At 37.4% G+C, this 23,614-nt stretch overlaps 2 protein-coding genes across 11 annotated transcripts in view; one reads left to right on the top strand and one right to left on the bottom strand.

The window, feature by feature from the left end:
* Positions 1-5,354, bottom strand: part of tcf12 (transcription factor 12) — a 75,186-nt gene extending 69,832 nt beyond the window's left edge. The window contains exons 1-3 of one of the 4 annotated variants that reach the window (XM_071488355.1): positions 5,144-5,354; positions 4,295-4,383; positions 3,984-4,056 (exon numbers count right to left, since the gene is read on the bottom strand). In XM_071488355.1, the coding sequence (XP_071344456.1) occupies positions 3,984-4,056; positions 4,295-4,366 (145 nt within the window). In that variant the 5' untranslated portion in view covers positions 4,367-4,383; positions 5,144-5,354. The remainder of the gene's footprint in view (positions 1-3,983; positions 4,057-4,294; positions 4,384-5,143) is intronic. The other 3 variants (XM_071488357.1, XM_071488354.1, XM_071488356.1) reach the window with 3 other exon arrangements.
* On the top strand, positions 4,620-22,784 carry LOC139627535 (uncharacterized). Of its 7 annotated transcripts, none has more exons than XM_071488363.1 (16): positions 4,620-4,737; positions 5,715-5,750; positions 6,515-6,843; positions 9,673-14,078; positions 15,153-15,242; positions 15,457-15,546; positions 15,640-16,231; positions 16,390-16,456; positions 17,866-17,946; positions 18,424-18,507; positions 18,633-18,692; positions 18,788-18,901; positions 19,193-19,293; positions 19,736-19,851; positions 19,974-20,082; positions 20,210-22,784. In XM_071488363.1, the coding sequence occupies exons 4-16, from the start codon at positions 13,728-13,730 to the stop codon at positions 20,467-20,469; spliced, it is 2,115 nt and encodes a 704-aa protein (XP_071344464.1). In that variant the 5' UTR covers positions 4,620-4,737; positions 5,715-5,750; positions 6,515-6,843; positions 9,673-13,727; the 3' UTR covers positions 20,470-22,784. The 7 variants fall into 7 exon arrangements, with proteins under 7 accessions (XP_071344464.1, XP_071344462.1, XP_071344463.1 ...); XM_071488361.1 differs by having other exon boundaries at positions 4,632-4,768; positions 6,515-6,635; XM_071488362.1 differs by having other exon boundaries at positions 4,632-4,768; positions 6,515-6,644.
* The last annotated feature ends 830 nt before the right edge of the window (positions 22,785-23,614 follow it).

Genomic DNA, 23,614 nt, shown 5'->3' with positions numbered 1-23,614 from the left:
AGTTCAGATATGTTCAATGATTGTGTTTTAGTAAAGCTAACTTAAGCAGTTCATATAAACTGTACACTGAGCCACTGTCTGAGGGTTACATAAATCACCTATTAAGCACCGAGTCTGTTTGCTTTTTGATATAATCAGTGAAGTCAAATGTCAATTTTTCTGTTTTTTTTAGTTGTCTATGCTGTTTTTTGAACTAGTTTTTACCATTTTTACTGAGAGGCAGGCTAAGCTGTAGTTGCTTCATGTATTGGAAACAATGTTTTTAATTATCTTAGTTTTCATATTGTATTTATCAATTAAACCTATTTTACAGACAAACGGTGAATCCCTCAAGAAAGAGTTGAATAATATGATCATTTTTAACCAATGCGAGAACTGACTCACATCACATAGGACTGCGCACCAGGCTCTCTGTTGTGACAGGACTTTGGTTTTACCAACTGAACTGAACTCAGTAAGTGAGGCAGCAGTGAGGCTCTTCGTAGCTGCGCCCAGCAATGAAACAGTTCACAGTGCAGTTACGTTTTGTTTTTTTTGTTTTGGGGTCCAACTGACTGAGCAACCAACCTGCTCTAGCTGCTGGTCACTGCTGAAAAATGTTCCACTTAATACCACTAAATGAAAATTACCCATTTAACAGCAGTCATCCACTGCCCCACTACACTAAAGAGTCAATGGCCTCATCAAATTTGCATCATCAACACAGCTGGAAGAGAGAAATGATGAGTCTCTGTTGGAGCCACTTTGGCTGTTTTTTTCCAATCCATTTTTCTCTGGCACACTTTTGAAGGGTCTTGCCAGTCCCACTCTGCCTCAATTATCTGGCTATGCCCAGCTGAAATACAATAATCCAAACTCTCATTCCCTGCAATTTCCACACTTGTGTCTGCACACTCACTTGCCTTATGTTCACAGTCACTTATGTAGGTGCTCACTCCTCTACCTTGAGGATCAGAGACGCAGGAGCACACACTGTGGGCTCAAATGAGAAGGGGTATACCCACTATAGCCCTGAGACATTTTAAGGGAGCAGTTCCTTTTGACGTCTTTATTTGACAGACATAAAGGAAAAAGAATAAGAAAAAAATGTGTCAGTGTGAACACTTTTCAGTAGTGGCACATTTACAAGCAGATGCGGACTACAGTTTGCTTCTTGACATTATAACCCACTCCAGGAGCTGCAGCCAAAGTTATGTATGTGCTTGTCTGATGGAAAAAAAGTTGTTTATTCAATTATAGGCACTCTGGATCAAGATCAACCACAAGAACACTAACAACCTAAATTAATAAATGAACACACAAACACACACATTTAATTTATTCCTTTTTGGTGCAGAGAACATATTCATTTTCTAAACACCAAACTAGAAACAAATAACTAGTCCACAACAGGGTTTCAAAAGGGTCTTCATAAAGTAGGGGCAACAATTAAGATCTGATTTACCACGTACTGTACATTCAGATGTTTGAGGGTGAAAACACTGCACACAATAAGCTATTAGAATGCAGCTGTCATTGTGTTTGAGTTGAACAACAGCACGTCATTTTGTTTTCAGTTCAATACAGAAGCAACAAACAGGACCCTGATCATATCATAGAATAAACAGCTATTAAAGCATAAAGCAGCTCTTCATCAGTGTTTCCCTTATAACAAAACAGTATCCACCGTCATTAAACCATTGTATATGCAAGCAGGAAATATCATGTGCTGCAAAATTATCAGATTATTATGGCTGCTTTCTAAAATTAATCAGATACAAATGAGGTTTCAGCTGTTGACAGTGTGAGCCTTGCAAATTCAGTTAGAGATGACAATACATGGGCTGATGTGTGGTTTTTACAGAAGATATGGTTACTATTCAGTTGTGATATTTTATAGGTGAACAGACCACTTTTTTTTAAATCAAAGTAACAATTAACATGATATAATAGTCATATACTTAACATTTACAATTAAAACCATTAACTTGAATTAGGCTAAGTATCTTGTTCGCAGTCACGTCCAAATTTGTTTCGAATTTTTGTTGGAATTGGTACAAATCGCCAGCCCACATTTAGACTTTGTGATGTTCCTAAAGGACAAAGCTGGTCACCAGACAACAAACAGCAATGACAATGAGCTTTGGCTGTGACACACATTTCTCCTGACAGTCTCCAATTCTTTTCTGTTCCAAACAAAAAGCACCATGCTGATGCTGGTCTATTTTGGAGGTCACGGAGTGCAAGGCCCAGCCTAAAGATGGCTGTCCACATGATGTCCACATCTTACTTTATTAAATTATAGGACACATAAAAATGCCTTCTTTATACAACACATGGCTGACATCAGTGTTTGAGATTACACTCGTGGTGGTCGTGCTAGTATACAGTGAGTACATTGTCAATACAATCTGGTTTTGAAAAATCATTTTCACGACAGATGAACCTTAAAGAATCAAAAGTTTCACTGTGTATCATCAGCGTGTTTTAGATATGACACAACAACCCGGCTCGTGAAAACATTTCATTATCCGCAATTTGAAAATAAACACTGAGGTACCAGTTTATTAGATACAACTGTACAATCTAATGTAATCCAGTAACAAAGCCCTGTGATACCTCCTGTCTTTGACACTTAAATGTTGACAGTGGTTCAGAAAGGAGTTGATTCAACTCTACAGTCAATTAAGAGGTTGCAGTTAGTGGTGCTGTTGTGCTGGACCGCATTATAATAATATGTGTGTGTGATATTTTGTCCACAGGTTGATAAAAACATCCCTGATATAATTCCAAAACAAAAAAAAACAATGGTCTGAAACCTTTGTGTCATAACAAACAATTAACATCTCAGTCTGACTAGAGTTTCCCTGTCATTTGTTTTACTGAAGAGAGCAAACACACAACATCCTCCTCACTTCAGTGATTAGGTATTCTAAAATTAATCCTCACAACTCTATAGTTCACGTGTGACAGCTCTGTTCTTGTTTCTTTGTCTTTTTGTTCAGTTTTCACTCAATGTCTTACGTTTCACGGATAACTGACTACAACGAGGCTTTGTAGATGCACACAAAACATGCCTTCAGAAAACATAATGCTTGATTGTTGACTTTCTCTCGTAGCACATCAGACAATAGATGTGCTTCGGATAAATGTCTTGTAGCATTTATAGCCAGGAAGCGATCCAGCAGCAGGGAATCTGAACTCTTGTTATCACAACCAAACCATCCAAAAACTTGTTTAACAATAAAGATGCTCAAGATAATCAAAAAAATAATGACCAGTGAGCTGTGGAAAAGACAATCCAACCTGTGTGTATAATCATCAAACTGCTTCTTGTCAAATAAAAAACACTACAGAATAACTGAATAAGAGGATGTTTCACAATCATTAAACTACACTACAATTCACTGGCAGCTTCAGCTCTGATTGTGTTCACAAGAATCTCACTCAAACATATGAATTCATCTAATTTACAATTTGCCCCCAACACACCTCACAGCACACCCTGATAACAACATACTGCATAGTTTCTGTGAATACTGCACTGCCAACAAAACACCTTGATCTCAGCAGCCAAAACATGACAGACTTGTGTCTTATTTATGCATCTGACGGCAGGGTAAAATATGAATGACAGTCACTGTATTGCACCTCGATGGCAATTAGCTCAATAAAACATTTACACATGTCTATGTCCTACATCGTGCTTTGTTCCACATCTTTACTACAGCTCTCTGCTACTAGTCCAGGTGGGAAGCTCATGTTTCAAGCACCAGATGTGAACGGCGCGGGCAAGCGCCACACAGAGGAGGGAAAAGCATCACATGCAAGATTGGAAACTAAGAGCATTTTCCTCAAGACGCCATTATAAATAAACCCAAACACCATTCAGACAAAGGTAGAAGTCAGTAAACAACTGGTTTTGGTGTGCAGATCTATGAGTCATGCAAGCAGGAGTAGAGAAAGAGGGTTTACTGAAATGGGTTTCAGTGAATGGGTCCTACCTGATGCACTGAACTGACTGCTTCCAAGTGTGGTGGGCCTGTTTTTACCTCCACTTACAGGTGGAGAGAACATCTGAAAGGAAGAATACAGACATACGCCTAGAATTTAGAGCAAAGACTCAACTTTGTAAAAGAAACCATTCAGTTACAATTATCCTCAAAGCAGCTCCTGATTTTTTTTTTTTTTTTTTTTTTTTTTAAAAGATTGTCAAATCATATTAGTCAACAATTATCAATTAGTAATGCTTTTTAGCCTGTGAAGTCCTCACACCTCTGAGCCCTCGGAGCTGAAAAGTGAAAAGCCACCCTACCGCACTAAAATCCAGCAGGTCACTTAATTCCTTGTCTGTTCCAAGAGCGGCAATCCGCTGCTGAGGGTTCATCCTGGCGATCTAGAGACCTGGAGGAGACAGAGCGCATCAGGTCACATCTTCGCTGGGTTATTGAACTGCGGGGACTAGTGCCACGGGGAATGACCGCCAGGAGAGGTGTTTGTTATGGATGCGGAATAAAGACCATCAGTGTGAAGTTAAGTTGGCTCTGACGCTGCATCACATAGAGACACTGACAGTGCTGCCACACACAAATTGATCAAACGGTGCAAAGATTTTGTTCGCACGCATTTAGTTTTGTCTGCGTTGATTAACAGGAGGTAACGCCGTCGGTGGGAGCTCTGAATGGCTGGCACAGCTTGGCAGGACCTGCAGCATCGCATTATCGCAGTGCCTCTCTGTAATAACACCGCAGGCTCCCGGTGAGACATTCACATGACTGACGATGTAAAGGTCAGTGATTTGTGTGACCACATTTCTCCAAACAACGATGGATTATATTAGCGGAGGCACCTCACGTCACTTAGCTAGCCGGCTAACGCTAGCTGCGGTCACTGGTTCATATAGGTTGAAAATTGCTAGCAAGCTGCAACCAGCTGCAGCGGTTTTACACCATGAAGACATTAGCACAGAGAAGACGGTGCCGTCCAAAACGACTGAAACATTGGTTACATACTGGTTTAAGATAAGTAACACAGCCAAAGAAACACCGCGATTGACAATCACAATCCCCTACTCCCGCACACAAAACGCAATGATGGTCTTTCTCAACTCCCAACTTCTTTCACAGGTCCGAAAGCTCTCAGCAAACTCTCACTGATAATTTACCTTTTTTTCCGATTAAAATCCCGACTAGGGTGATCTGGTGAAGGATCGCTTTCTTGCAACACGCCTCAAAATAGCGAAATATTGTTTTAAAGGCAATACCTGGGAAAATTTCCTCTATATATATCAGTTACGAGTTTCCCTTAGGCAGACATTTTTGCTTTGCAAAAGCCTCAGCACCACGATGACATTGGTTATTGTATCCCTCCGCCGAGCGCAGTGACACGCTGGTCCCACACAGCGGGAGATGCTGCGAGAGTCAGCACACACACACTGATGACCCACCCGGTTATCTCTGCTTTATTACCATGAACACCACTCCTGCTTATTTCAGTGGGCTTCTTCTTTACAATCTTTACATTTGAATGATTAAAAAAATGCAACTGTTTATTGATTTAAAAAAAAAAAAAAAGCTATATTCAAAACTTTCCCTCCATTGCAGTGTTTTTTTAAAGCATTGTCCATAGTTTGTTTTTTTTCTCACAAAGCTGTTATGTGTCATACATTTCATGCAGCAGATGGATGTAAGCACTGCAAAAGGACCTACACTCAAAACTTTACCTGCCTTTTTCAGTGTTTGCAGTGAAGTACCAGATGTGCTCAGAGTAATGTAAGTCATATTCTATTTGATTGTTTCAAGCATTTGCATTTTTCCAGCTTTGTTTTCAACAGTTGTAGTTGCATCCATAGTGTTGAGCGATTTCCTTCCTTTGTAATCAGTCCATCGGTTCACAGCAGTAAGTTTCTCTCATGCAATTGAATATATGCTTCTATAGCTGGCATTTTTTTCAGCAGTAGCCATTCAGTGTCTTTGCATTCTGTTGACTAATTACAGGCCTGCCTTTCTTGTGCAAAATTTAAACAGGATACCACAAGAAAGGATATATGCATGTCCTGGACATGACCGTTAAATATGGCCACAGCTAGTCTTTATAATTTCACTATACTATATACTATATATATTTAACATTTTACTGCAGCAAAAATTCTGCCTCAATATTTTCTCACTGTAATGCACCATTTTTGGCAGAAGCAGATCTTTTTAGTTCAATAACAAATCTTACACAGAAAATTCCATTTTTTTGATCAAATTAAATGTTTCCTGTTAAAAAAAAATATTTTAATGGATGCATTTTACATTGACAAGCACGGAATTATATAAGCCTCCGCCTAGTTTGCTGCCTTTTCTTTAGGAAATCTTGTGCCTCATTTGTAGAAGCACAAAAACCTCTTATTACTGTCTCAGTCCAAAGGTGCAGTCAGCGATCCCACCCCGATACACTTTGTTGTCAAATTCAGTGAATATCTCCTCACGGTCTACTGGCTGTCTGTTGTGTGTGTGTGTGTGTGTGTGTGTGCTGAAAAACTACACAGCTGGCTCTGCAAAACAACGTGGCTCGGACCGAGCAACACAACACTGCTCCAGCCAATCAGCATCAGGGGGCGGACGTGCTTGTGCACAGGACAAGGGGAAGGAGGAAGAAAATGGGAGATGGTAAAGCTGGTAAACACTAATGTGCTGAATTCCTTATAATCGCATTGTTTAAAAAAAAAAAAAGAAGGAGAAATGGCCGAGAGACAGCCAAAGAGGAGAAGGTCAGCAGACCAAAAACTGAAAAAGAAGGGCTATGATAAGGCAAGGGGGAGGCGAGGCTGAGAGGCACTCAGGCGGATGCAGACGTTGCTCTGTTTCTTCTTGACAGGTGGGTGACAGAGCCGGTGGGTCAGCAGGGGGTGAAGTGAGCGCTGTATTTGTTTGGCTGTTTAATTCTTTCTCCGGAATCGCACACATGTCCCCGTAATCGAGAAAGCTGGCGTTTGTGGAGACCCTGTCTTGTGTGCATGGATTTTAATGCTTGTCTATTAGTGGTGTTATGGTATGGGTGCTTGGAATGGCCAAAAAGGACGAACAGAGAGACACCCCCCCCCCCCCCCCCCCCCATTTTTGTACATTATGTGAATCATGAAATGTTCATAAGAAATCTTCCTTCATAGGTTAACCAAAGTTTCAATGGATTCCTGACTGTACAAATATTCATATGGTTTTACTGTGCAGTTTTTGAAACATTTAAATGGAAATTCAATTTTAGTTACATTACAACACACATTACAACATATTTGAACTGTCATTAAAAAAAAAATCCTTAATAAGTGACATGGAAGTTTCACTTTCAGATTCATGTTGAAGATCACTCTGACTACATCCATGTCAAATTTGATGTGATTTTACTGTACAGTTTCTTTGAGAAAATTTAACATTCATGGTTCGTATTTGGAAGGGTCTTAATAATAGTTAATAGTTAGCTCAAATTGACATTGTGGCCCTGTGCAGGATGTAGCATTTGCAAAAGCTACGTCATTTTGTGTTATTATCATGCAAATATAAGAATTGGACCAAAAAGTAAATAGCCTAAAAGAATAATGTAATAACAAACAAATAGAAATATTAAGATAATCATATTAATAGAATAACATAGATAACATCAGATGAGATTACATAGTATTACATTATTTACAACAGTGGAATGCAGTTTTTTCAAAGTAATAGGCAAGAACGTGCACACATGACTATGCTAAATTATATGACAGCAGAAGATATATTTCATTTACAACAGAAGGTTACAATTTAAATATTTAAACATACTTTACTGATCACAAAAATATATCTCAACTTTTGACCTCTCTTTTTTACGTTAAAAAAAAACTTCAAAATTTATGGATTTCATTTGCTGTGCAATATAATGTAATTCTTGTTATATCCAATGTGATAAATTGCTGAAATAATAGCCTTTCTTTGTCCTTTCTGGCTGCTGTACCAGAAATAGACAAGTATCAAAATCCAAAGGGCAGCTCACAACCCAGTTTTTTTTACTTTTCATTATTATTACTATTTATTTATTTCAGTGAACACATGTATATTAATAATATACACAAGCTGTCCAATACTGATATAGCCATCTTTTTGTGTATGATTAAAATTCATGTGGTGTATACTAGCTATAGCTAAACATACAAGTTACAAGAGAGGGGGGAAAAAGTAATATAAAACCTTTTCATTCTTTTAGTCATTTTTATTTCATTCATATTTATTTTGTGTATCTTTTTACTTTTGTAGTGCTTTTTAAACTTTATCTTGTTTTAATTTTGTCATACAGCAACGTTCTTTCCTGGTTTTGTGTAGTTTCACATTTCTATTTGTTACCTCTTTTATACTGTATTGAATGTTGTGTATTATAAAGTACAGACTATGAATATTTTTTCATACATTTGCACAATTGAGACATCTTTAAGAGTTTTATTTATTAATTAAACATAAGCTCGCAGTGGCAAAAATATCGAAAACCAGTCTCTTGATCTGAAGACGGTCTGATGAACACTTTGCTCTGGAGAGTGCAGGACTTATACGATCAAGCCCTTGAGTTCACACAATGCCAGTTAAACCAATCAGTGCCATGTAAATCCCTCTGTAATTTGCAGTAGGACTTTTAACTCTCCTGTCTGTGGCGACATTTCCACGCTGGCCAACCCACATGTTTTACGTCAACCAGCAATGATTGGCTTGCTAAAACGGAAGAGGGGAGCCAACCATAGTGACGGAGATGGACTAAGCTACAGGAAGGAGGAATATGGCGGAAAAACGTAGGAAACAAATAGTTTCTGATGCTCCAGTTAAGCAAAAAATTCAGCGTTCAGAGCAAGGAGTCCGGTCTAAAAAAGAAAGCGATCGACTACGAGGACAAACAAGGATTACCATTGGTGTGGCTTTCCCTCGTTGGAGAGCGCTGAAACAAGAGAAGGGACTGAGGGCAGACACAGATGTCGCCTTACTGCTCTTGGACATGTTGGTATTTCACAGTGGTGGAAGAAGTATTTGGATTCTTTACTATAATAAAAGTACCAATACAGCGATGTAAAAATACCCAAGTAAAAGTCCTCTGCGAAAAATCCAACATAAGTAAAATAAGTATTCGCAGCAAAATGTAGTTAAACCAGTTTGGTCATTCTGACTGATATAATACTGTATACAGCATCATTAAATTATTAGAACTGAATAGTGTGTAAGCAGCATGTTATTGTTGCTTCTGGAGGCGGAGCTAGTTTGAACTACTAACACAGTTTTATAAGCAAGGAAACCGGACTTTTTTTTTGACTTGTTCTCAACTCTTTAATTTTTTGTGGGATAATGGATCATTTAAACATTTGTCGAAATGAAACCGTGTAACAAAATTAGAGGGAGAAAAGGTTATTTGGTAGAGCTGTTTGTAAGACATCAGAGGCCAAAAAAGGTTGGAAATCACATCTTAAATCTTCATCTTAAAAATAATTTGGATTTAAAACTGTCAAATAAATGTAATGGAGTAGAAAGTACAATATTTCCTCTGAAATGTATAGTGGAGTGGAAGTGCAGTGCGTTCAGAAAGTGCTCAGACCCATTTATGTTTACATTTACTCATTTGGCAGACACTGACTCCTTCCATTTTTTCTCTCACCTTTGGATACATAATTACAACGTCCATCCTTTTTTTGTACAGTTACGAAAGGTACACAAGGGCTCCGTTAGCATCAGCCTACAAGGGGAACCACCAGCCAGCTCTTCCCCCATCATCGTCCAACAGTGGCACTGAATCTCAAAGGTAGGCTTTTGTTTGATGCAAGCATATTAACGTTACACATGATGAACATTAAACTTCATCATTACATCATTACAGTTTGATGTAAACAGCAACTTTTTAGAACTTGCCATGTGGAATACATGCAGTGTCATTTGTTAACAATGAACATTGTAGGCTAACTTTAAATTAAAATGTAGTCAAATAATAATTGGTCACATGTATGTTGAAACCTCATCTGTAGATTAAGCATATTTCCTAGTGTGTTGTATGTAGAATCACAGCAACATGTCACAGTACTTAAATATTTCCCTTTATTATTGACTGCTCTTCAAGTCCACAGTAAAACCCAGTACTGTGCAGTTCTTACACTGTGTTGGAACTACTTTTTCCTCTGCACTGGCCAGAAGCCAGACAAGAGGACTGCAGTAAAGTTAGGTTCATATTGGCTACCACTGTGCCTTGGGGATACGCACTAAGTAAAAATATCAATGTCTTTTAAAAGTCTGCTACAAATTTTTACACACTACTTCAAGCAACTGCCTCAGGCTTAGGATTTGATGCTTTTGTTTTAACATGCAGAATATAGGGAATACAATGGACAGTTATAAGAGAACAGTATCCTATAGGCTTTTAGTGATAATAATCATATAACCTACCATGATAGATGGATAGATCAATAGATAAATAAAAACTCAGTTGTTGTTATCTTTTGGTATGTGAATAATATTTGATAAATACACTCAAATGAATTGTTACTTTTTTTATTGGTTGAGTTGAAGTGGTCTCGAAACCTGGCCTACGGGCCAGAGAAAACAGTTTGGTGTGGGTGCACAGGCTGCATGAAGTAAAGGAATGACTGACAAAGGAACAAGCTTCTTACTGAAACTGAAAAGAACACGAGGTTGTTGAGAGGGCATGGGTGGCGAATATCAATAGTACATTTTCCACTGACTGCAGCCACCTGGTTTTGACCCTTTACTCCTCCCAAGAGGGTTTCTGCTGTGAGATGGGTTTGTCGTACTCAGCTAAGACCAGAGCTTTACCGCCAACATGTTAGTAATGGCGTAAACACAACCGAAGTTGCAGAGCAAGCCATCATGAAATTCATGCATGAACCTTATTAGAAACAAATGGGGTGTTGCTGCATCGCTTGGGATTGCCCCTCCTATCTTATCCGGATGTTTTATCAAACGTAGCCTGTTACACCAACAGTAGCTTCAGTGAACTCAAGCCCAAAACCACCAACACTTCTGGCACCGTTCAGATCTTCACTCATCAGCTCACAATAGAAGTACTATAATAACTACATGAGTGGATAAACACTTCACATTTTGACTCTGGTTTTAGCATTTTATCTGTCAACCTATAGAAAACATCAGACTGCAGCCTGGCAAAAAAATATCTCTAAATGCTGCTATGTCTGAACACTTTGTGAAGTTTTGAGTTGTAGGCAGCAGATCATGGTCTGTTCTGGTACTTATATTAATCCTGTTGACATATTTGGCACAAGTGAGTTACATAAGATGACAGTGTATTTTAGGAAAACTTAATTAAAAAAAAAAAAAAAAAACAAGGAAAGATGTATCTTTATTTTAAAAAAAGAATGAAAAAAGAGGGTTCTGTCTCATTATGAATACACACAGTTTACAATATGTGTGATTGCAACTTGAATGTGTTAGGTTGAAGCTATAATAAATATAAAACAGACTTCACAGGAAAGACTGTTAGGGAACAGTTGTTAAAATTACAAAGGACCCAATTACTGAATGTGGACATTAATTTTCTATACAGTAACCCTACTTATACAAAGTAAAGGGTTTTTAGACAGATTTTGCCTAAGCCCAAGGAAATAAAGAGCCCAAGAAAAAAGCCAGTGGACACTCCAGCACCACAAACCATGTAGATTATAGAGGAGAGGTATCCAGGATTTCCATGTCTTGTAACTGAATATAATGCCATACAAAATGTTTCAACAATAAAAACGCCACTGAACATATTGTACAAGGGATACCACATTGTTCAAATACAGGATGTGTTCATGTCCAGTTTATAGTGTGGCCCTGAATGACGTGAATGAGTTATTTTATTAGACAACATAAATGTTAAAATTCTAAATCAAAACTAACAAGTCACGCAAGAAGAAATTAAAGGATATTTGTCATCTAAAGTAAGTTTTCTCAAACACGAAACATGAATCTATGGGCGACAGCTCCACCCTGTATTATTAATTCCAGACTGCCACCTGTTGGACAAACTGAGATCATCCAAACATCTCCAGATGTTCTTTACCAAATGAAAATACTCACATAAGTAGATAAAAATAGTTTCAGCATTTAGTTATTGTTTATTTCCAATATTTCACAGATATTGGAAATAAAGAAGTGAGTTAACCAGTGAAAACTTACAGTTAGAATTTATTATAAACAAGTTTTCACACCTATATGGTAATTTTAGAAACATGTGTTGTCTAAGAAAGTTTGAACATGTGACCTTTATTGCCCTGTTGAAAATGTACTTAACCTCTAACCCACAAACTAATTCGCAGTTATCTAGACAGTGTATAACTATGGCAGCCTGTATCAACCTGTTAGAGGGGAGGAATCCAGTTTATTCTTATGATGGGTTTTGAGCCACATAAGGTGCAAGTTGATCTATCAACAAGACCAGTGCAAAAATATCAAGTCTTATTCATATATGCACTTTATGACATGCATATAACCTACACAAAGGTTATATGCAAGGATTTATTGCAGGATTGTTTTATTAGACTGCTTTGGTTTTAGCCAGGTGTACCTTATGAACTGGGAATTCTGACATGCACAAAATTAACTTGCGTCCTTTAAATACTATTTTCCCTGCATTGTCACAAAAAAGACATAAAAAGGCATTATTGCTTTCCTAAATATACTATTTAATGATGAGCTTGAGGTTTAATTTTGATGTCAAAAAAATAATTAGCAAGAAATGCATAGCACAAGCTCTACGCTGAGATCGTTTTAGGGCTTTCTGACACATGCTGAGGACCTCATCAGTGTTGGATTTCAGTTGTTAATTATTCAGTTGTTATCATGCGATCTACCTAAATGAGCATGTGTATGTTTGCAAAATGGGAAACCATAGCAATAAAGCAAGACCGCCGGACTCCAGTCTCTTAGTGGTCATTTTGCTTCTCTTTGTTCCTGTTTTGCATCTCTTGCCAGTTGTTTTGTGTCTATTTGTAGTAGTTTTGTGTGTCTTTGTGATTGGTTTGCTTCGCTTTTTAGTCAATTTATATCTCTTTGTAGTAGTCTCGCATCTATCCTTTAGTTGGTTTAGCAATGTGGTCATTTTGCATCTCTATTAATTCATTTTGCACATTTTTACTCATTTTGTTTCACTTCGCGATCATTTTGTGTCTCTTTTCAGTTGTTTTGTGGTCATTTTGTGTCTAATTTTACTCATTTTGTGGCTTTTTGTGGTCTTTTTGCATCTCTGTTCAGCCATTATGTATCTCTTTGTACTGTTGTGGTCACTTTGGAGTTTTTTTTTTTTTTTTGTCTCTTTGTTGCTTTGCTTCTCTTTGATCTTTTTCGCCTTGCCATTTTATAGTTGTTTTGTGACTCTTTGGGGTCATTTTGTATTTCTTGGTTGCCATTTGATTGATTTGTAACGTTAACAGTCTCTTCATAAGGAGGCTCTGATCCCGTTGGGTCACTGGGCCTGTGTCCGTGAGGCCTGTTAAGTAATCCATCAATGGATGTTACTGTTACTGTCTCTCCTCCCCGACTACATTTTGACTGCTAAAAACCCTGTAAACTACACTTCCCAGAATGCAAAACGACAGTGTCGCCACACGTTGTGTTTACGCTTAGCGGCGACGTTCGCCAATTGCTGGAGCAGACTGCTGGTCAGTGTACTACAAACTACTCAGACATGGTGGCAGTTGTCAGTTCATAATTCCTGTGTCTTTTTCATTAGTTTCTACTTGTGTAACGATGCCGGGGATGTGCTCTGTTCCGGGCTGTAAGGGCTACAGGAAGGCCAGGTCCCGGGGAGTTGTTTTCCACTCTCTGCCTACCAGAGACCCGGAGCGATGCAGAAAGTGGTTAAAGGCCATACACAACCCCAAATTTGACGAAAACACCCCAGTGAGTAAATACGGCAATATACGAGTCTGTAGCCAGCATTTTAAACCGGAAGATTACGAACCGGACATACAAGCAGAACTTATGAAAACAACGCCCCGAAAAATCCTCAGGTCCAAAGTAATTCCGTCCGTTTTCTCTGGAAGACAGCAAGAGGACGTGAACGCATCTCTGCCTGCAGGTGACGGGAGCCGGACACAGGTAAATGTTTACCTGAAAAAAGGTTGATTTCAATAGATAACATTGGCTTGAAATCTCAAATGTGTCTTGCATGAGCAATTTTGCCCATTGAGAGAATGTTATTTCGGGAAAATCGCCACAAATTGTTGAAAAATTGTATTACCTGTGTCATAATGGAAAGTCCCTCAACAACCAGGATGCAATGGTTTCCCCTGTGTGTGTACGAAAGTCAATTTAATTTCACTATGAATTCACGAGTGGTGTGCTGAGGCCTTAGTTAATCACGTTTTACACCTCTGACACACCCACAGCGCACCTGTCCACAGCCATTACAGTATAAGTAATACTTATTTATGGGCATTTCTAGACTACAAAGCTGAAATTTTATGTTAATTTTTTGCAAATATATCGATTATATGTCAGAATTTAAATGAAAAAATACTAATGTCCTTTCATTTTTCTTACAAGTAAGGGGATTTTACCCATAAAACGCCAGCATTCAGCTAATGTATGCGGATAGGTCTGTTAAGGATTCAGGACTGATTGTGACAGGACATTCTTCCTTGATCTTGATGGCATTGGAGTTTACAGCAGTTTTTTAAATGAAGTCAAATGTGGTTAAAACAGAATAAAAACCTACCTGTGCTTTATCACAAGCCATGTTTCAGCTGGTTCCACAGTAACTGTGATTTGACGGTGATTAGAAAAAAAGTGGCACAACTTGAGAAGGTGGTTAAAATATTTCTTATTGAGCAGCAAATAAAATTCTTTTCCATCCAGATAATTTTAGGATTCGTCAGCTACTGTCAGAAGAATATGTATTTTTAAATGACCGTGTGGATTTTTCCAAAATCACCATGGATTCATTTTAGTGAAAAAACAAATGTTTAACTCTATGACTTGAATGTAATGACAGGATATAAGAGGCACAAACTTGGGTTGGGAAAAGTATTTAATTTACTTCACATAAGCGCCAGGAGCCACTCTGTGTTCAAAAGTGAAAGTGGCAGAACCTGTCAGGTGCAAAGGGTCTATCAATACTGACTACAAAGTGTGCTTATATCAAAACTGTTTTTTGTTTTAAATTTGTCGAAGGCTCCCAGTATAGCTGCTCAAGCCTCTACCTCAGTGGTTTCAGCTTCCAACGTGGACAGTGTGTCCCAGTGGCCCCCTGTGTTAACCTCAGTAAGTCTGATGTAGTAAACGTATGTTTTTTTTATTTTGATGTTTTGTTTTCATGGGTCAACATGTGGTTGATTTGTGTTAGGAAAGAGTTTTATAGAAATAGTAGTAAATCAGATGGCTACCCTTGTTTCTTAATGTGGCAATTGTTATTTTTGAATTTGTTCTATTGACTTAATCACAATTTTTACTCAAGGGTCCAATTATGTCTTCACAGGTCTCTTCCTTGGGTGTTACTGGTATTACAGGTGTTACAGGTACTGGTGTGGATACTGCATCACCTTCTCCCTCCCTGCAGTACAGTACAGTATGTTGGTATTGTGAACTCCATTCAGATAAGCTGCACAAACAGCTACATTTAACAAATTTCAAATTATACATTTTATCTCTTTTATCCCAGATCTCCACAGGAGCTCCATGCACCTCATCCCTGTCCCCTCCACCAGCTCAACCCAGTGAAAGTTTGTGCAGTGTGGCTTCAGTGGGTTGTCTGAATGAGAGCCTCCACCAAACGACTGAACCCAACTTGTCAACAGCATTAAAATCAGACAAGAACACAGAAAAAGACTTGAGTCAGTCAAAGACTATTGTGAATGACAGTTGTTTGATGGAGCTGTTTCAGAAGTGTCAAACATGTGGACAGACCATAACCAAAAGGAAGGTGTCTCACTGTGGTGCACAGAAGAAGGTGAGGTGGAGCTGCCTCGGTGGACACAGGGGCACATGGATGTCATCACCTCATCTTTGGGAGGCATTTCCTGAAATCCACCTTCTTACAGCTCTCGCCGTTCTTTTTTCTGGAGGTACCTTTACATATTTTAAAAAATGGGCCAGACATCTGCACCTGAACTTCATGGGGAATAAAACCTTTTTTGAAATTCAAAAGGCATGCCTCAACTCAGAAAGGAAACAAATGATCAGGACCAAGATGGAAGGGATCTGTGCAAAGGGGGTCCGCCAACAGCTGGAAGTGACTCCGCTTTACACTTCAGGTGATGGTTGCTTTGTTTCTCCTGGACTCATCACAAAGAACTGAACAGTATTCTAGTTTGTATATACTTATTTTGTGATTTAGTATGAAAAACCACCATAACATTAAGTACTTATTACTAAACGTTTTCCTTGTAACAATATTGTTTTTACTTCAAAGATCCTCAGAAGAAGATCAAGGCCAAGTCAAGGGGAGATGAGAAAGGAACTCTATCATCATGGTCAAGGTGAGGCAGCAAGTACAGGTTATACTTGTCATAAATTGGGTGGGTGCATCAGTGCAAGCTACTCTTTTCATACAGTAATTTGATATGTTTTTTTTTTTTTTGCAAAAGAAATAAATTACTTGCTTTTAATTATTGCTTGAAATATCTGTTAAAGAGATACAGGAAGTTTAATACAATAAAAATGATAGAAAAAGTGAAATTGTTGAAAAAGAAGTTATGGCTTTATTGGACGAACTTTTTAGTTGCACTTGCTCTAATGGTTATCACTGATGATATGTGTTTTTCAGTAAATAATAAATTAATAAATTGACCTGTGGCAGGTAGGGCCTCTACCAAGGGTCTGGCACCACAACCCTGCAACATGGACGTCAGCACTTAACGTTCCTGCCAAAGTCTCTCCTAGAGTAACTTTATTGTATTTTCAACAGGATAACATTGATTTTCTACATCTTTCTGTGTATATTATCCTTTTTATATGCATTGCTGTGTCTTTTTTTCTTTTTGAACTTCCTACCCTGTGTCCGTTTAACACAAAATGAAGCGTCAAAACATCAATAAAGAGATTTAAAGTTTTTATCTATATGGTGAAACAGTGTGCCTTGATTTCCTGGAAATCTCAGACCTCTTATTTGTTGTCATATTTCTGAATAGTATTGTGATACCAGGGATGTTATTTAATTTTACAGCCATTAACAACAAGTTAATCATTTACCTTAAAGAGACTACAAAAAATACTTATAATTTAGCAATTTTAGTAAATGGTATAATATCTTTTATAATATTCTGTTCAAGAAATGATAATTGAAACTACCCTCCAGGTTATGTGTGGTTTTAAACTTGTAACTGAGATTTTCTACAAATCCTCACTTCTGTAATTACAGTCTTTAAGTTAACGTTTAAAACCTGTATTTTACTTATGCTCTACATAGTTGGTTTCCTAGTACACATATATATTTTCATCTTTATTATTTCCTTTTTTTAAAGACACAGAATTTTGTGTTGATTTACTGTGTTGCTGTTACTTTCAGTTTGATTTGACATATAATTCACACAATATCCACATGTGCTGTTTTTGGCACAAACATAAAAAATTGTATCAAGAAAAAGTTTTTCCAGAAACAATGTTGATATTTTCTGTCTAACCCACTGGTTACGACAGCTTTTAGATTTAGATTCCATAGTAAGTGTGACTGAGATAGTTGTTGTCTTAAAAAGTTAGATTTGCACTGCGTTTTGGCTCTAATTCCTGCTTTCACCAATGATAAATAGATAAATCAGACAAAATCTACCTGGTAAACTTGAAACAGGTTGATCTGTAACTCGGGTATTTTGTCAAGCCAAGGGTACATTTGCATGATAAACATTTTTATATGAGGTTTTGTGTCTAATGATAAGTTTTCTTTTTACAGTTATGAAAAGAGATCCTTAATATCAATGACCTCCACTGGAACTTGCCTACCTACCACATTATCAAGTCTTGCCTCTGAAAGGTAAGCTGTCACAACCTTGCCTCGTTTTTTGATACATCACTTTTACTGAATTAATTTGGCCATTCACATTGTTTTAGCCCACAGATAATAAGAGTGTATAATTTAATAACTCCACTTACACCTTCCTACCCATTACCCTGTACAGATAAGAAGTATAAATAATGGATGTACTTACACCTCCTACCAGTACATTTCAACTGATGCATGACCACAACAGATAATTTGGGATTTTAACCCTAATTTTGAAGTGCTGATTTAAACTGTATACTTGCACATTTTTCGATCATTAAAACTAAACATACAAAGTACTGTAGATTTTTATTGGCATTGTATTGCTCTGGGTTAGTCTGTGGCCTTTGCATTGGATCACATTTTATTTTACAGACATTCATGTGGTTTTCACTTCATGGGTGTCATGCTTGACAAATGCTGTAACATTTGAATGGTCAGAAAATTAATGTCACTATGTTTCTGAAGAGGTAAACAGAGACAGCAAGATGATGTTGATCATCAGAGTGAAACTACACGTAAGGCAACAGAGGTAGACAGGCTCCAGGACAGGTTAGTATTGATCTTTTTCAGAATGTACATTTCAGTAGGTATGTACTGTATGTCTGTCAGTACTGTATTGACTTTCCTAACACACTATTTTATTCAATGTCCTCACTGTAATATGCCATTTTCAGTTTTGAGGAGATGGAGGTCACCATTGATGAGCATGAATGCACTAGTGTGAAGAACAGAATGTAATTTCTTACATAATTGTACAGCATATATTGTATCTTAATATCCGCTTTATTTGAATCTATTATCAGATGTTTGCTTTTTTCCTTTTTAACAGATCTGACTTAGATAATGATATGGAAAATGTCACAGAAACAACTGATCTGAGAGCTGCAGGAGCAGATGACAGCTGTGAAGAAAGAGTCTACATACCACTTATTCCAAATCAGAGGTGCCTGTCTGTCTTTTATGAGGCTCATTTTATACTTTTGCTTTTAGAAAAACATCTGAAAGATGAATACAGACATGTGTACATCCTTGCTAAAACCACAAATTCACAAATGATGTGCTGCCCCTTATTTGTTTTTTTTCCTGCATTGCTTATCTAACTTAAGGACTTGAACATTGATTGAAAAAAGTATTATGTACAAATGTTTAAGATTAGAAAGATATCAGCCGGATTTGTCAGGTTTTTCATGTTAGAAAAATCAGGTGTGTCACACATTGCTGTTTTCTGTTTCAGGTCTGCAACATCAGAACTTTTGCTGGAATGTGAGGAGGAGGAGCTGGAGCCATGGCAGGAACAAACTTCAAAAGTTCACTTGAAGGATGAGGATAACATCGGTGAGTTGAGTATGTGACAGCATGTTGAGGTTTTTAAACATCAGACCTCTGTACTCCACTAATGCAAACAACTGTTGAGTCAAAACATGTCATCATAAATGCAATTCAGAATGGCTTGCTATGTTTGGTTAAATATCAATGTTATTAATAATAATATTGACAAATATAAAAAATAAGAGGTCCCTCCTTATTTATATTGAAATATATTGTTTGTCTTCCATCTGTAACTCTACCTCGATCCTGCTTTTCAATACCATTGCTTCCTATTCATCTGTCAAAGCACTTTGTAAACCCTGTTTTTAAAGGTGCTATACAAATAAAGTTATTATTAGCAGCAGTATTATTATTATGTCTGTGTGCTGTTGCGCATATTCTAGGCTAAAATGTTAATTTGCAAAAGTTATCTTGCATCCAATTTTGGTCTTTTTGTATGTTCTTATAGCTAATGACCAAACAGATTGTAAGCCGGAGCCTTCATCTTTTCTGAGAAATGCAATGAATACTTCACCACCTAAGATGAAAACAGAAACACCACAGCCTGTTGTCTTCAACAACCAAGTAATGTTATTACAATTATTTTATATATTTATTTGTAATAAGCTGAATAACTTGTAGCTTGTTGATGTTACATGGATACTGGTTCTGAATGTTAGAGTATGGATTCTGTTTCTGTTTCGCAGGGATTCATTGTGGCTTCACCACAATTAACGAGCAACACTGAGATCACTTGTGCTCTCAGGACACAGTGTCCTCCCAGGACATTTGCAATAATACCATGTAAAACTGAAGGTAGCTCTGAGGAGACTTTTGTAATTATTTAAAGCCTTTTGATGACTGTTTAATGGGTCTTATATTTTTGTAATAATGTATTTTTTTATCTTTAGTCTACCCTAAGAGTTTGTGTGTTGTTTTACAGCTGGTCACAAGCAACTTTTCCAGAAAGTGGCCACAGCCACAGTAACATCTGAGGCCTATGGTGGCGTCCACTCTTCTGAGGTGCAGCAAATCACCAGCAGCCCTGGGTCCTTAACCAGTGTCCAGGCTTCTGCAGTATATGCAACATCATCTAACCAGCTGCAGTCAGACCAGTCCACCTCACAGGCCCTCTCTGTATCTGTTTCTCTGCCTTGCTTTACCGTACTTGAACTTGAATCAACCAGCACATCTAACAAATAATAAAGAGAAAATTTAAGCAAAGAGAACAGCAACAGTTTCAATGGGTAAGTTCAGGATGTTGGCTCACTTAAATTTGTCATATCAATTGCACACATGAAGAAGATGCGAGGTATTCATTAATAATTATTATTAATTATTAAATAACATATTTAAGCATCTGTGCATGCCACTGAATCTGTTGTCATGGCTACAGTCTGGAAAGCCCTGCACACAGCACCCGTTACCTCCTTTTTCCAAGTCCAAATAAAAAAAAATGGTGGCAGCCTTCAGTTACATTCCACTTCAGTCATGAAGGTTAGATTATGTTCGGTAAAATAAATTCTTAATTTAAAACCCATTCTCAAGTGTTTCATTGCTGTATTATTCAAATGGTGTTGGTTCACAGTTTTTCTATAATAGATTTAGATTTACTGCAGTCAGTAAAAAAAAGTGCTGGATCTGATACAAAGTTGAATGTCTCACTGTGAAGCAGCATACAAGTGTCTAGTTTGCTAACGAAAGTCGGTCTAAATCTGTGGTTCCCAAACTCTCATGCCCTCCTTTGGAAGCCTCCATTCGCAATCAGACTGATTGCATTTCCATCGTCCAGAAATAATACTGGAAAAACTAGTGAGAGAAGGAGCTAAATTGACTGAAAAAATTGTGGAAAAACATTTGTAAAGCCTGCAAGCATAGCCAGTGTATGTACGCTTCATTTAAATGGGCAAAGTTTATCAATGTTTCATTGCTAACAAATAATAATTAACATGAATGAACCCTTTTTATGTTTACAAATTATTTGAAAATAGCATTTTCACATTTCAAAGCTGTTTTTGCTTTTGAAATGTGGGTTCTCCCAGACAAGAAGACGAAATCTTGCTTGTCTCTGGTGGTATCAGACATGGCAGATTCCTGCCTTCAGTAGCAGTACCATAAGGTGAATAGAATTTTGTGGCGACCATTGAAAAAACACAACAGCATCATCTCTTTTCAGAAATTAGTCCCTATTGACACATGTGCCCTGGGGATGTGTAAAAGTAATTAACAAAAAGTAGTTTAGAACTTTGGTTTGTAGTGGTATTTTATTAAAAGTTGTCGGCATGCCAATGGAACTGAGCAAAACCTTCTCTGCATCCCCATTCATTTTCTCTAAAAAGTATCCTCACTCAAACTAAAGAAAACTTTTGGAGGATGAATGTTTACCATGTGCAAATGGGTCAACACGACTTAATGTGACCTGGTTGCGGTCAGAAGCAGAGCAGATCAACTTAAGTTATCCTGTAGCCAATACAGCAGCCAAAGAAGGAATCCCAGATATTTTCTAGGTCTCACAACAATAACTACTGATTATAAACATGTTAGAAGACCATTGTCATTAAAGTGTTTGCATTAACTTTTCACAGATGAACTTGATAAACATCTAGTGTTAAGGATCTGTCAGCGCTGTTCTCAAAGTTGTAACTTCAACTCTAACTCACTGACACAAAACACCCACATCCAGACTCAGGATGTGACCATCAGTTTCTTCCCCAAGGCCATTAGTACACTAAATGCAAATAAGAAGACTATACTCTTGTGCAATACTGCCACCCCTGTAATAAAAGTTACAGATTCAAATTGCTAGTCATGTCACACTGCTGCTTATTTGTGTGACAATACCATATTAACAGTGTTATTTATTATTGTACAATATGCTACACTCAGCTTCATATTTTCAGTGTTTGTATATATTTTCATATGATTTATCTTATTTTTATCATTAGAAATAATCTGTGTTTCGTGTTATTTTTAAATTGCTTGTCTGTCTTTATTTTCCTATCCACCAATGAGGAGCAGCGTTCCCAATTTCTTGTGCAGACTTTACAATGACAATAAAGGCTTTTTAAATTCTAAGTGCTCACTGTTTGTGTGTTGTGTGTATGCTTTGCAAATGTTATTTTTTGATTTAGTGTGAGGCTCCAGACTCTGCACCCCAGTGCTGTCCTCATAATCTTCAGGGTCTTTAACTGGAAAGGACTTCCCATCTTCATTCAGTTGTTGACTGCACCACCGGCAGAGACACGACCCTGGACCTGCTGTATGCAGATGTTAAAGAGGCCTGGAGATTTTACCTTGCACAATACTTTTGGTACATTTGCATTAGAAATTTTTTCTATTCACTACTGTTTATTTATTTATTTATTCTATTTATTGTGGTTTCTATTTTTATACTTACTCTCTCCTAACTGTGTGTTGTTTTGTAACAAAGCAGTTTCCCTGAGGGGATCATTAAAGTTTTTCTGATTCCAATTGCATAAGGTTTAAAGTCGTTTCATCATTATTGACAGAATCAGTATTATTTTTTACAATTAACATTGTAAGTATCGTTATCCTTCCTGGGAGTATTCAAACTAAAGCAAATCTTGTGTCAGATTTCATGTTCAGTCTTTAATCCGTGATCCAAAACACATGAAATCGCAACTGTATGAAGTCAGACATACACTGTTCATATACTGGAGATTTATGAGATGAGTCACTCAAAAGGCAATAACAGAGTAGTACTTACTTCCAAAGAATAAAAAATAGTTGACCTCAAGAAAAACCAGGAAGCACATGAAATACAAATGAACAGAAACTGGTTGTAGCATGGACGCATTTGGTCAGACCAACACTGGGGAACAATTTGAAAAAAAAAATTCTGTTGAGTTAGATTTTTATGCTGATTAAAACTAAAATTGGCATGCTGATTCCAAAATTGCAGTCAGTTTTTTTTCTAGCACGTCAAGTTTTATTTTCGTTTTATAATGTTTTTTTTCGTTTTCAAAGCTTGAAACTCCATCTTAGTGTTTTATTTACATAGGTATATGTTTCCTTTGTTCCAGATCATGTCTGCACACAATTATAATTACAGTAGCCATATCCTTTGTAAAAACATAATAGTGTTAAATAAACATTGCAGTCGTGCCTGTTTCTTTCATATTTCATTGTATGTCAATATTTGTAATTTTTTATAAAACAAGCACATATCTGTTAAGTAGGCTACAGTATTTTTCATATGTTTTAAGAAAACGGGGATCCTATAGTTCAAAAACTTGACGTGATAGAGAAAAAACTGAGATCAGTTTTGGATTCCGTTAAAAACAGCTGTCAGGCCTAACTCAACAAAAACTGTCCCCCAGTGAAAAAC

This window comes from Trachinotus anak, unplaced genomic scaffold, assembly GCF_046630095.1.
Source record: "Trachinotus anak isolate AG129_WGS33_773 ecotype Australia unplaced genomic scaffold, CSIRO_AGI_Tana_v1 ptg000011l, whole genome shotgun sequence".
Taxonomy (NCBI): Eukaryota; Metazoa; Chordata; class Actinopteri; order Carangiformes; family Carangidae; genus Trachinotus; species Trachinotus anak.
Note: the sequence above shows the minus strand (reverse complement) of the source record. Positions and strands in the feature narration are given on the sequence as shown.